This window comes from Oncorhynchus nerka, linkage group LG7, assembly GCF_034236695.1.
Source record: "Oncorhynchus nerka isolate Pitt River linkage group LG7, Oner_Uvic_2.0, whole genome shotgun sequence".
Taxonomy (NCBI): Eukaryota; Metazoa; Chordata; class Actinopteri; order Salmoniformes; family Salmonidae; genus Oncorhynchus; species Oncorhynchus nerka.
Genome location: NC_088402.1, coordinates 80,950,747 through 80,964,090, shown reverse-complemented (window position 1 = coordinate 80,964,090; position 13,344 = coordinate 80,950,747). Strand labels below are relative to the sequence as shown.

The 13,344-nt window shown below is 45.2% G+C and overlaps 1 protein-coding gene across 2 annotated transcripts in view; it reads right to left on the bottom strand.

The window, feature by feature from the left end:
- Window positions 1-4,494: 4,494 nt before the first annotated feature.
- Window positions 4,495-13,344, bottom strand: part of LOC115132492 (limb region 1 homolog-like protein) — a 30,334-nt gene continuing 21,484 nt past the window's right edge. For both annotated transcript variants that reach the window (XM_029665187.1, XM_029665186.2), the window contains 4 exons: window positions 10,240-10,394; window positions 8,580-8,811; window positions 8,115-8,276; window positions 4,495-6,849 (listed from right to left, as the gene is read on the bottom strand). In XM_029665187.1, the coding sequence (XP_029521047.1) occupies window positions 6,764-6,849; window positions 8,115-8,276; window positions 8,580-8,811; window positions 10,240-10,394 (635 nt within the window). In that variant the 3' untranslated portion in view covers window positions 4,495-6,763. The remainder of the gene's footprint in view (window positions 6,850-8,114; window positions 8,277-8,579; window positions 8,812-10,239; window positions 10,395-13,344) is intronic.

Here is a 13,344-nt window from a genome sequence, read left to right as displayed (position 1 = left end):
CGATCACTCCCCCAGCACCCAGTCCAGGATGGGAGTATATGGCTGGGTGAATGGCTGAGTTTCCTGCACAGCCACAGCACAGAAAACAAGATCTTTCCTGCCTGTGAAGGCTGGGTCTGCGTCCCAAAACGGAACCTTGTTCCCTATCTAGTGCCCTAATTTTGACCAGAGCCCTATAGGCCCAGGTCAAAAATAGTGCACTATATAGGGAATAGAGTGCCAATTGTATGGGGCGGCAGGTAGCCTAGTGGTTAGAGAGTTGGGCCAGTAACCGAAAAGTTGCTTATTTGAATCCCAGAGCTGACAAGGTAAAAATCTGTCGTTCTGCCCCTGAACAAAGCAGTTAACCCACTGTTCCTAGGCCGTCATTGTAAATAATAATTTGTTCTTAACTGACTTGCCTAGTTAAATGAAGGTTGGCTCACGGTCAAAGTAAACTACAATCATGTCACACTGTCACTTTTCTGGTTTGTCTAAAGCTGTTAGTGACACTAGCAGGAATATATTACTCTCACATGTCCACAATTGGCAGATTTTGGCACTTAATGGAGTCGTAACTGTACTGTGAGGTTAGTTTAGGAAACAACTTGGGACTTCTTTCTGTAATATAACTTTAAGGGTTTGTAATGTAGTTAGTGTAAAGCAGCAGTAGTTATGTTTCCAGAACAATGCTTGGTTTTGACATCTTAAAAAAGCGTTTGTCTTTTAGAGCTGAATAGACAATCTGCAGGATTCACTTCCTTAGACAGAGGCCGTTGGGAGTGGTGTGTCTGTCTCTCACCCTGGCCTGTTATCAGTGTCAGGAAGAGGCATGCTGGTGTGTCTAGGAGAGACAGAAGAGAGAGAGATTCAAATCTATGAGGATATAAGAACTCAACAGTTACCAAAATACATACAAAACAAAATCCTATTTAATCACAAACTTCAATGTTACCAAATTCTAAATAGAGATATCAAATTAACACATCTTGTCAAAATCAAAAAATTGAAACAAAGGAAGACATTAACAATGCACGGACTCAGTGACCAATAGAGACATAGAGACAGGACGCCATAGAAAAACATGGAAGGTCAGAGAGGAGAGACTTTGAAAGTACTGTGGGTCAGGTGAAGTTTAAAGAAAGAATTGCAAGATTTCTTAAACTGCCTGTTGAGGGAAATCTTTTGTTTGGATAAAACGTAGACAGTAGATCTTGCTACAGATGATGTCCTGGTCTGTCATAATATGAAAGAGACAGTAGATCCCTGTCATACACATGAGCCGTCGTAGATTTCATTTCTCAAATGTTTTCCTTTTTTGTGTAATTATTTTCAATGTATGATTGTTTTTGTTGCTCAAACATATTGTTCATTTATGTAATAGTTCATATACAGGCTTTGTCAACATCTGCAACCACCCATTCATGTCAATAAAGCATGTATTGGAGAGAGCAAGAGAGATGCTACAGTACAGGGAGGTTGAATGGATTCTGGCTCCAGATCTCTGAGTCACCCTGATAAAGAGGCCTGTTTGGTGAAGCTGTATGTGTCCTGCTGTATATGTAAAGCAACATAGCCATGTGACGTGTCATAACGTCATGTATACATCAACATGTTAAGTCCAGATTTCCGTACAGTCTCTTCACTCACTCTATAATAGTGTGTACTCACCAATAGGGGATCGCACACACACACACACACACAGTATCTTTAAAAAATATATATAACCTGTTGGGAGTTGATGCGTCAGTCAAATGGACAATAGTGGACCAGGGTGGAACTTCCTGGTCTGAAACAAACAGGTCAGAGGTCAACCATAGCGCTACTGTACCTCTGATACTGTATCTGCTACTGTACTAGATTTATATATCCTCCACAACATGCATATCCCATTTACACATGTATAACAACACCCCACACAGCTTCATCATTTAGATATGTCTGATGTCAGAGGGCTGTCATATTAACGGAGACTGTGTGTGTGTTGCTTCCCACTTCAAGTGTTCTTATACTCGTTTCTAACACTTTCAACTGTACTGGGCTGGCTTTGATATGTCCTTTTCACATTGTCTTTCCAGGACGGTTCCCACAACTATGGTTCCAGGCCATCACAGTACAGCTGGGCTCAGTTGTGTGAAATGGGTATCAGAGTTCTTCATTTTCTGTGTGAGGCCTTGTCTGACGGGTCCATTTCTATTGGATTCTCATGTGTGTAATGCCTGTTTTATGGGTGTATAGAGAGATCAGAGGACTGCCCTGCCAGTCTGCCTGCTGAGCCTAGTCCACCCAGTGTGTGAAGCAAGTGTGCCGTGAGTGTGTAGGCAGGGTGGGGGTCCGCCTGCCCTGCCGTCCCCGGGGCAAACGGACAGTGTCAACGCCTTTATAAGTTGATTAGCTAGAAAGTCTCGCCTTTTCCTGTGAGCAGCTCTGTGTGTTGCCAGCCAGCTAACTGCGGGAAGAATAGAACCCTAATGCACTTTGGCAAACACATCAAATGGCCAGCTGTCAGGAAAGCTAGTCTGTGTCTTTTTTCCCCTTGATTCTTGTGTTTTGACAATAAAGATAACCTATCTCATCCCGTTACAATACACGCTGGCTGTCTCCCAACTCCTGCCTCGTTTCTGATATGGACACTGAACTACCAGTCAGATGGTGGCCTTGCGTGTGTTAGTTACCCTTCTGGACTTCTTGTCTGTGACACCACACAAAAAGAGAATAAAAAATGAACGGCACAGACTCGTCTCTCCTTGCAGTGAACTTTTAGGACCAGCGTTGTATCACCAATCTTTAACTCGTAGCCTTCATCAAATAAAACAGCAACTCACAGGGTTCATCTTCCCCCAGTGTTTCAGTAAACAGAAGATAGTATTTGAAAAATAATTGATATAGACCTAGACCTCATGACGTAGTGTTTATTTACATATAAAGGTGAGGTTTAAGTTCAGGGAAATAGTGAATGGGGACATGTTGATTGGAGCGCATAAAAGCAAAAATAGTTTTTTTTTAAATGATTGCAAATTGATTAAAAATAAAACTGAAATATCACATTTCCATAAGTATTCAGACCCTTTTCTCAGTACATTGTTGAACTACCTTTGGCAGCATGGAGTCTTCTTGGGTATGACGCTACAAGCTTGGCACCTGTATTTTGGTAGGTTCTTCATAAACCATGTGCCATGGAGTCGGCACATCAAATCTCTTCACAAAGTGCATGGCACCGCTGTCAACATTTATCCTCAAATGAAACTAAGACTTGTTAATTGTTACCAAGAAATGATTTGATATGGAAATAAAAACAGCTGCATCGGACCTTTAATAATGACTATAGACTAAATTGTCCAGTTGTTAAATGGTGGGTTGAACGTGATGGGTTATTTGCAGGACTACTTAGAGAGCATTGATCTGTTTTCCTTCCCTGTCAGTTATGCCAAGTTATGACTTTGTTGTAATACAAATGCCACCTCATTCTCAAGGCGCTTGTTAACTATCAAATCCTCTCATAAGAAGATTATTTCTAAGAAATTTACACAGCAACTCAAAAGTCTTATTGTGATAAACATAACTAATTTCACAAGGCCAGTTTGCACATTCACTAAAATAATTAGGTTAAGTGGTTTCAAACAGGTAGATGCACTTGTTTCTGACACACACACACCTGTATTCATTAAGTGCCATGTCTAGGCGGTGTGTGTGCCTACAGCCCACAGGGCAAACCAAACCTCTAATATGTTTATTTGTATGTTTGGCATGGGTCCTCAGATCCTCAAAAAGTTCTACAGCTGCACCATCGAGAGCGTCAATGCCTGGACCGGCAACTGCCCGGCCTCCGACCGCGAGGCACTACAGAGGGCAATGCTTGCGGCCCAGGACATCACTGGGGTCAAGCTTCCTGCCATCCGGGATCTCTATACCAGGCCATGTCAGAGGAAGGCCCTAAACATTTTCAAAGACTCCAGCCACCCTAGTAATAGACTTCTCTCTGCTACTGCAAGGCAAGCGGTACTGGAGCTCCAAGTCTAGGTCCAAGAGGCTTCTAAATAGCTTCTACCCCCAAGCCATGACTCCTGAACCGCTAATTAAATGGCTACCCAGACTATTTGCATTGCCCCCCCACTTTTACACTGCTGCTACTGTTTATTATCTATGAATAGTCACTTTAGTAACTCTACATGTACATATTACCTCGACTAACCTATGCCCCTGCACATTGACTCTGTACATAGCCTCGCTATTGTTATTTTACTGCTGCCCTTTAATTATTTGTTACTTTTCTTTTTTAAATAACACAGATTTTTCCATAAAACTGCGTTGTTGGTTAAGGGCTTGTAAGCATATCACTATAAGGTCTACTACATCTGTTGTATTCGGTGCATGTGACAAATCAAATTTGATTCACAGGAAGTAGCATTCCGCGAACATTTAGACACTCCCTTTTAGTGGAGGAAAAGGCAACACAAAACAAAAGACAAATCAAACATCCAACAAAAGAAAACAAGAAAGAAACGCAAACAAAAATCAAGGAGAAACAATGATTTATTTTTCTTCCTTCCAAGAGGAAATGAATAATATGCAAGGAAAACTGGTGGAGGAAAAAGAGGATTAGGTGGGTGGTGGTGAAGGAGAGCGCGCTCGAGAGTCTCCTCTTGATTTGTGTGTGGGCTTGGGTTGTAGCGGCGTCAGGGACGGCCTCTGATGACAAACAGGACAAAATACAACAGCTTTGTTCTGGACCTGATTAAAGCAAGGCGACTAAGGGTGGAGGGACAGAGGACACACACACACACGACACTCAGAAGACAGACACACTGGCACAGGATGGGCCGACACTCGCAATCACACAGCCCGGAACCGGGATGGGCTGGACAATGAGACCCGATGATTTATAGATGTACTCTAGATCTAACTGCACTCTAAACAGTCTTATTACTCATACCAATCCAGATGACAGACTATGTATAGGAAAATGCAATACATTTGTCCTTTTTCCTCCCTAGTACATAAAAATATATATAATTGCTGAAAGCAACACCTACGGTCACATTCTCATTACATTAGCGTTTTTAAACAATACAAAATAAAATGTCCATCAGCTCCCAGATTAAAGAGAGGTTCTGCAGTCTCACAGTAAAAAATGCCCTTGATTAACTAATAGAAAGAGTAGCACTTTAACATTATCACCCCTAAGTAACCAGCCCACTCAAACATTGTGCTCCCCAAAGAATATATTGAATTGATGGGTGCCAGATCTGTTTCTGCTCACTTGCTAAATTCTTATGGAATCTTAATGCTGTTTAGCATGACAATGAGTGGCAAAGGAGTTGGCAAGACAGCACAAACAGATCTGGGACCAGGCTAGTGAAATTAGTCAACTTTAATGACTGACCATCGATCAAGGATAAAAGAACTCCAGGTAAACGTTCAGCAGGCTGCCAGGTGAGTTTGGTGAATTTGGAGACCCTGCCCCCTGCTGGTGATGAACGGAACAGAACTCTGACTATCAGCTAATAATAAAGAATACTACCACAATTTAACATGCTGATACAGCAAAGGAGAACCATGACACAAAGAAAAACAACGCCACAGATCATTGACTATTCCAATATGAATTGAACAGAAAAAAACACCTGGAATTGGCAGTGGACAGTAACCAGTATTGCACTTAGGTTAATATGAACAAACGTTAAAAACATTCACAGTAAGATTGGTCCAAGGCAGGATACCCAAAACTAGTGAGCGTCACTTTGCATTTAGGAAGCTCTCCTTTAGGGGGTTAAAAACCCATGAGAAAAAGTAAACAGAAATGCCATTATACGACCAATGACACAACCTCCTTAAAAAATAAAATCATCTTTTCATGCATCATTCACTTATTCCAAGTGATGAGTTTAAAAACAAGTCATGGGTCGTGTTCATTAGGCACCACATGGAAGAAAAGAAAAAGACCGAAACGCAAACTTTTTTTCTGTTGCAAAAAGTTTTCAAACGTAACCTAATGAACACAACCCTTTCCTGTCCCGTTCTCTTCCTCCACGATATGAAGGTCAAGGTATGTAGAATAGAGTGAGTAATCCCTCAACCCTCATTTTAAAACATCCTCCTCTCATTAACAAACACAACACCATTACAGACAGACGTCTTAAAAAACATGGAAGTGGGATTCACAGGATGAGTGAGGCCCAAAAAGAGTGGTTTAACATGAGGGGGGAGGCGGCAGCGAGAGACGATTCAAACGCTGAACCCCAGAGCAGGAAAAGGAAATGTCAGTCACAATGTAATATTCCAAAATAGCTTTGACACGTGTGTCCAAAGAGTAAAGTAAGTCAGTCCCAGCTCAAACTCTCAAACCCACAGAGTTTCTCACAAGGCATTAGGACATCCAGGATGATCTGTATGATGTCACAATGTCAACAAGAACCCTGATACAGATTAGAGCCCTTTTTCAGTTCCAGAATCTTTTATTGGTTCCAGAACATCTCGTTTTTGGCTCAGATTACTGTGCACAATGATTCCAATATAACCCCAGTATTGTAGTCTGAGACGATTTAAATTGATTCCCCAGGTCAACTTGTATTAATTGGTGATTAGTCAGTGAGCAGCGCTCTACTGCACCATTGGCCAAACTGCACTTCTACTCCTCCACTTCTGTCTTTTCATTCTGGTGATCCAGACACCGATAGGTTGGAGGACTCCAAGGTGCCTTTTGTTCCAATGGGCATGATCTTCAGGAGGCTTAGGTCCCGGTCGGGTGTTAGAGATGACAATTGATTGGTCAAGGGAATGTCAGTCACTGGATCTTTGACAGGCCATTGTCCAGGAGGAGCTTGAGGGGGATGGTGGTGCGGGACACGGTCAGAGGCAGTTTGTGGAGACCTGCGGAGACACATACGGTTAAAAAGGTGTAACGACACGTTTACCGCCAACACACACACACAGATCACGAGCAAGAGAGAAAGACGGTGAGCAAAGGAAAGAGGGATAGAGTATGTGGGCAAGAACGTTTGGGTGCTAAGAAAGTCCATCAATCACAAAACAGAACAAAAGCAGTTGGGGGGGTCACGGGAAAGGAGAGATGACATCTGTTGTGAGTAAGGGGTGTGTGTAATATATATATATATGGCTCTACACTCTGTTGTTTTTGTTGGGCAGAGGGGCTAAACGCGTGTGTGAGGGGCTGTGTATGTGTGTGAGGGACTGGGGAGTGTGTATGTGTGTGAGGGACTGGGGAGTGTGTATGTGTGTGAGGGACTGGGGAGTGTGTATGTGTGTGAGGGACTGGGGAGTGTGTATGTGTGTGAGGGACTGGGGAGTGTGTATGTGTGGGAGGGACTGGGGAGTGTGTATGTGTGGGAGGGACTGGGGAGTGTGTATGTGTGGGAGGGACTGGGGAGTGTGTATGTGTGTGAGGGACTGGGGAGTGTGTATGTGTGTGAGGGACTAGGGAGTGTGTATGTGTGTGAGGGACTGGGGAGTGTGTATGTGTGTGAGGGACTGGGGAGTGTGTATGAGGGACTGGGGAGTGTGTATGAGGGACTGGGGAGTGTGTATGAGGGACTGGGGAGTGTGTATGAGGGGCTGTGTATGTGTGTATGTGTGTGAGGGGCTGGGGAGTGGGCCAGCGGCTAGACCTACAGGCCCCTAGGGGACTCCTACTCCCCTCTCACTTTCCAAAGATAATTGTATAGGCCTTTATCTGATATTTAATTGTATCTGAGGAAAGGAGAGCAGCCCATTGGGAAACATGTCCAGGCACAGAGTTGGGAGGGAACACCTTGCTAGCGTGCTCACAGTTCAGTCACTCTGAAAACACACTGACCATCGGCAGCTAGCACAGACCTTCTACTGCATAATGAAAGTAACACAATATGACGATTCAAATACATATTCAATAGCTGATGAGGGGATTCGGCTGCAGCCAAGATAAGTGGACAAATCATGTACGGTTGTATTTGGAGTGGAACATCCCTTTAAATGGAAAGATGTAAAGCTATATGAAAGCGTTATTATTTTAAAAACTAAACAAAGAGACAACATATAGAACAATCAGGAAACAGGTCCAGAGATATATCTTCATGTCAAGCACTGTTTCATGTATATAGAGGCTTTAGAAATACATTTGGATTGATTGATGTAAGTACCAAAGGCACGTATGAGTTCTCTCTGCACAGTCCAGGTGAGAGTGTTGATGAGGCAAGCAGAGGTGAGGCCAGCGAACAAAATGTTGTACAGGAACACTATGTGGAAGTTCCCCAGCCAGTTATACCTCCCGAAGTCTCCCAGCAGGTCAAACCGTGTGATGCCTGAAGAGCAGACAGAATGTGGTTAGGTTCAACGCTCTGTAACTGCTTTACTGCTCATCATGGATGGATACAGTTCAGATCCTCGGACTGGTGAGGGTGTATTTGTGAAGCGCAGTACTTGAACATGGCCAAGGTCACACAGCGTTTATAGTGATTGACTGCATAGACACGCCCTCCTCTGGTCAGAAATGATAATGCAACCAGAAGCTCTGTCTAATAACAGTAGGCAATGCGTCACTTTTTGTTCAACCATATGAGACAAGAACACAGAAACTCAACCAGGGGAAAGGGGCGAGCCCTTACCCAGAGTACGAGAGAAGACTGGCAGTGCTGAGCTGAGGACCAGAAGAGAGACACAGTTCCCAATGATCTGTGTGAGGTTGGTGTCCTGAGTGTGGGGCAGCAGGAAGGTGAAGAGAGGAGAGCTGTAGAAGCCCACCACAGACGACACCATCAGGTACATGATGAGGACCACCTGCACTGCTGCTCCCAGAGAACCAAACATGGAGAAGGAAGTTGTCCCCAGACGAGGGTCCTATCACGCAGAGGAAACACACGGTTAATGCCAATTGGTTGTAAAATGTTCCCTCCCTCCCTCCTTCGCATAATCCTTGTATTTGTGTCGTCTTAAATCAATATAACATATAATGGTCCTCAGTAACTTCATATAGAATAGAACAGGCTATTCAGGAGCAACAGTGGCAATATACAATTGGAATTCAACATACACTACATGATCAAAAGTATGTGGACAACTGCTTGTTGAACATCTCTTTCCAAAATCATGGGCATTAATATGGAATTGGTCCTCCCTATACCAGTCTCCACTCCTCTGGGAAGGCTTTCCACTAGATGTTGTAACATTGGAAGCAAGTCCCTGCAGCATTCAGCCACAATAGCATTAGTGAGGTTGGGCGATTAGACCTGGCTCGCAGTCGGCGTTCCAATTCATCCCAAATATGTTCTATGGGGTTGAGGTCAGGGCTCTGTGCAGGCCAGTCAAGTTCTTCTCCGATCTCAACAAACCATTTCTGTTGCCACAAAGTTGGAAGCACAGAATCGTCTAGAATGTCATAGTATGCTGTAGCGTTAAGATTTCCCTTCACTGGAACTAAGGGGCCTAGCCCGAACCATGAAAAACATCCCCAGAACATTATTCCTCCTCCACCAAACATTACAGTTGGCACTAGCGTTCTTCTGGCATCCGCCAAACCCAGATTCACCCGTCGGACTGCCAGATGTTGAAGCGTGATTCATCAATCCAGGGAATGAGTTTCCACTGCTCCAGAGTCCAATGGTGACGAGCTTTACACAACTCCAGCTGATGCTTGGCATTTTGCATGGTGATCTTAGGCTTGTATGCGGCTGCTCACCCTTGGAAACCTATTTCGTGAAGCTCTGGAAGATCTTGTGCCGACGTTGCTTCCAGAGGCAGTTTGGAACTTGGTAGTGAGTTTTGCAACCGAGGACAGAATTGTTACGCACTTCAGCACTTGGCGGTCCCGTTCTATGAGCTTGTGTTCCTACCACTTCGTGACTGAGCCGTTGCTGCTACCAGATGTTTCCACTTCACAATAACAGCACTTACAGTTGACCGGGGTAGCTCTAGCAGGGGAGAAATTTGACAAACTGACTTACTGGAAAGATGGCATCCTATGACAGTGCAATGTTGAAAGTCACTGGGCTCTTCAGTAAGGCCATTCTACTGCCATTGTTTGTCTATGGAGGTTGCATGGCTGTGTGCTTGATTTTATACAGCAGTCAGCAACTAATTTGAAGGACTCACTCATACGTATGAAAAAAAATTATAATAATTAAATCGAGATAGTTTTCGGCCATATCGCCCAGCCCTACAAGAAGACTAACAGCACGTGGTCTAGAATTGATGCTATAAAAGCCAATAATCCATACAAAGCCCCTACCAGCTCACACATCCCCTTATTCCCCTTGGTAGAGTCCTCACCCCCATTCCTCTGGGCATGGCCGTCTCGTCGAACAGGAGCTCCAGAACGTGGAAACATACCATCAACACACACACCACCGTTAGAGCTAGGAGCAGGAGCATGGCCAGAGGGTAGAACAAGTTCCGCTGCCATGGTGATGCTCTCCTCCGCATCTCTGCGGAGAGACAGAGAAAGAGCGAGAGACAGAGACAGAGAGAGAGACAGAGAGAGAGACAGAGAGAGAGACAGAGAGAGAGACAGAGAGAGAGACAGAGAGAGAGACAGAGAGAGAGACCAGACCTCTTCATTATGTAACCCCACAGACGAGCAACCCCCAGCAGAGAGTCAACCTCCCAGCACAGATTACCACTCCCTCATTGAAATGAAGGACAAATTCACCCAGCTGGAGATAAGGCAGGTGGAGCTGGAACAGCAGGTGATTACACTTCAGTCAGCACAGACCCAGACAACAGTCCAGCACAACAACAGCCCCTTAACCAGACCCGGAGAGCTGGAGGTGGACAGAGACATATCTGCACTTTGGACAGTGGTGAGACAAATACAACAGGAGAAAGAGGAGCAGAACAGAGCACTAGAGGAGAGTGTCAGACTGCTGGTGGAGGAGAGGTTGAGGGGGATGGAGGAGAGGTTGAGGGGATGGAGGAGAGGGTGAGGGAGATGGAGGAGAGGTTGAGGGGACGGCGTGCGACAGAGAACAACCCACTAGAGAGGTGGCTACCCCCACAGAGAAGCCAGCAGAACAGCCCACCTCAGCACCCAACAAAAGTCTCGACACCACAGCAGAACAGTCCACACCAGACCCTGACCATAGAGTCGACATCACAGCAGAACAGACAAATGAAGAACCCCAAGCCCAGCGGCTCTCACCCCCTCTGAGCACCCCCTGTCAGCCTGCCTGATAGCCCCTCTGACAACCCCCCCACACCCACTGAGGACAAACACAAGACACAGATTGTACTACTTATGGACTCAAATGGGAAATATATAGAAGAAAAAAAACTTTTTCCCAAACACAGTGTGTCTAAACTCTGGTGTCCAAACACCCAGCGCGCCCTAGACCTTCTGTCTGAGGCCAAACTAGGGTCACCCAGCCACATAATAATACACACAGGCACAAACGACCTGAGAGCACAACAAGAAAGAGTGGCCACAGCACTGAAGGGAGTAATTCAAAAGGCTTCTTCTACTTTCCCCAACGCACAAGTGGTTATCTCCACCCTGCTACCACGAAAAGACTTCCACCCTGCCACAATACAGCGGGTAAATGCAAGTATTTCCCGTGATTGTGCCTCAAAACCAAATGTTTTCCTGGCACACCACTCCACCCTGGACTTGAACAGCCTCTATGACCAGGTCCACCTCTACAAGGCAGCAGTGCCCACCTTTGCCCGAACTCTAAAGGACATCGTCAAACGTATCCCCAACACTTCACACAGGAGCAACAGATCAATAGACACCCCACCCAGACCGGCGAGACACCCTCCCAGACCTGCAGGACCCCCCCCTGGACCTACACATAGAGGACCCACGCCAAGAGGAATTACATCCAGACCACCGCACACCCAGACACATCCACACCCCCACCCCAACCAATCAACATCCCCCCACGTCAACCATGCCCACACCCCATTTAGGCCCCCTCATATCAGACCTATGCCACTCCTGCCCACCCCATGCACCCCACCCCCGCAAAGAGGGCCTCAACATGGAAGCCACACATACGCCCAGGTAGTGAGCGGGCAAACAGTCCCAACCCCCACTCTCACACTCGCCCAAGCCAATGGCATGTACCAGATGCTCAGCAGGCTCTGCTCACACTTACTGGCCTGAGGCCAAACCACGACCAACAACATTGGACACTCTATGGAACAAAAAGCATTCACTATATCATCCTGGAATATCCAAGGCCTGAGGTCATCTGCCTTTGGCCTGAAGAGCAGAAACCCGGACTTCACCAAAGAAATCGGTAACACAGACATTGTCATCCTGCAAGAAACCTGGTATAGAGGAGACAGACCCACTGGTTGCCCTCTAGGTTACAGAGAGCTGGTAGTCCCATCCACCAAACTACCAGGTGTGAAACAGGGAAGGGACTCAGGGGTATGCTAATTTGGTATAGAGCAGACCTAACTCACTCCATTAAATTAATCAAAACAGGAACATTCTACATTTGGCTAGAAATTCAAAAGGAAATTATCCTAACAGAGAAAAATGTCCTCCTGTGTGCTACCTATATCCCCCCACTAGAATCCCCATATTTTAATGAAGACAGCTTCTCCATCCTGGAGGGCGAAATCAATCATTTCCAGGCCCAGGGACATGTACTAGTCTGTGGCGACCTAAATGCCAGAACCGGACAAGAACCTGACACCCTCAGCACACAGGGGGACAAACATCTGCCTGGAGGTGACAGCATCCCCTCCCACATATGCCCCCCTAGGCACAACTATGACAACATAACCAACAAAAACGGGTCACAACTCCTGCAGCTCTGTCGCACGCTGGGTATGTACATAGTCAACGGTAGGCTTCGAGGGGACTCCTATGGTAGGTACACCTATAGCTCATCTCTTGGCAGTAGTACTGTAGACTACTTTATCACTGACCTCAACCCAGAATCTCTCAGAGCGTTCACAGTCAGCCCACTGACACCCCTATCAGATCACAGCAAAATCACAGTCTACTTGAACAGAGCAATACTCAATCATGAGGCATCAAAGCCAAAGGAACTGAGTAACATTAAGAAATGCTATAGATGGAAGGAATGCAGTTTGGAAACCTACCAAAAAACAATTAGGCAACAACAAATTCAATCCCTTTTAGACAATTTCCTGGGTAAAACATTCCACTGTAATAGTGAAGGTGTAAACCTGGCAGTAGAAAATCTTAACAGTATATTTGACCTCTCAGCTTCCCTATCAAATCTAAAAATCTCAAATAGAAAACCGAAGAAAATTAACAATAATGACAAATGGTTTGATGAAGAATGAAAAAATCTAAGAAAGAAATTGAGAAATCTGTCCAACCAAAAACATAGAGACCCGGAAAACCTGAGTCTACGCCTTCACTATGGTGAATCACTAAAACAATACAGAAATACACTA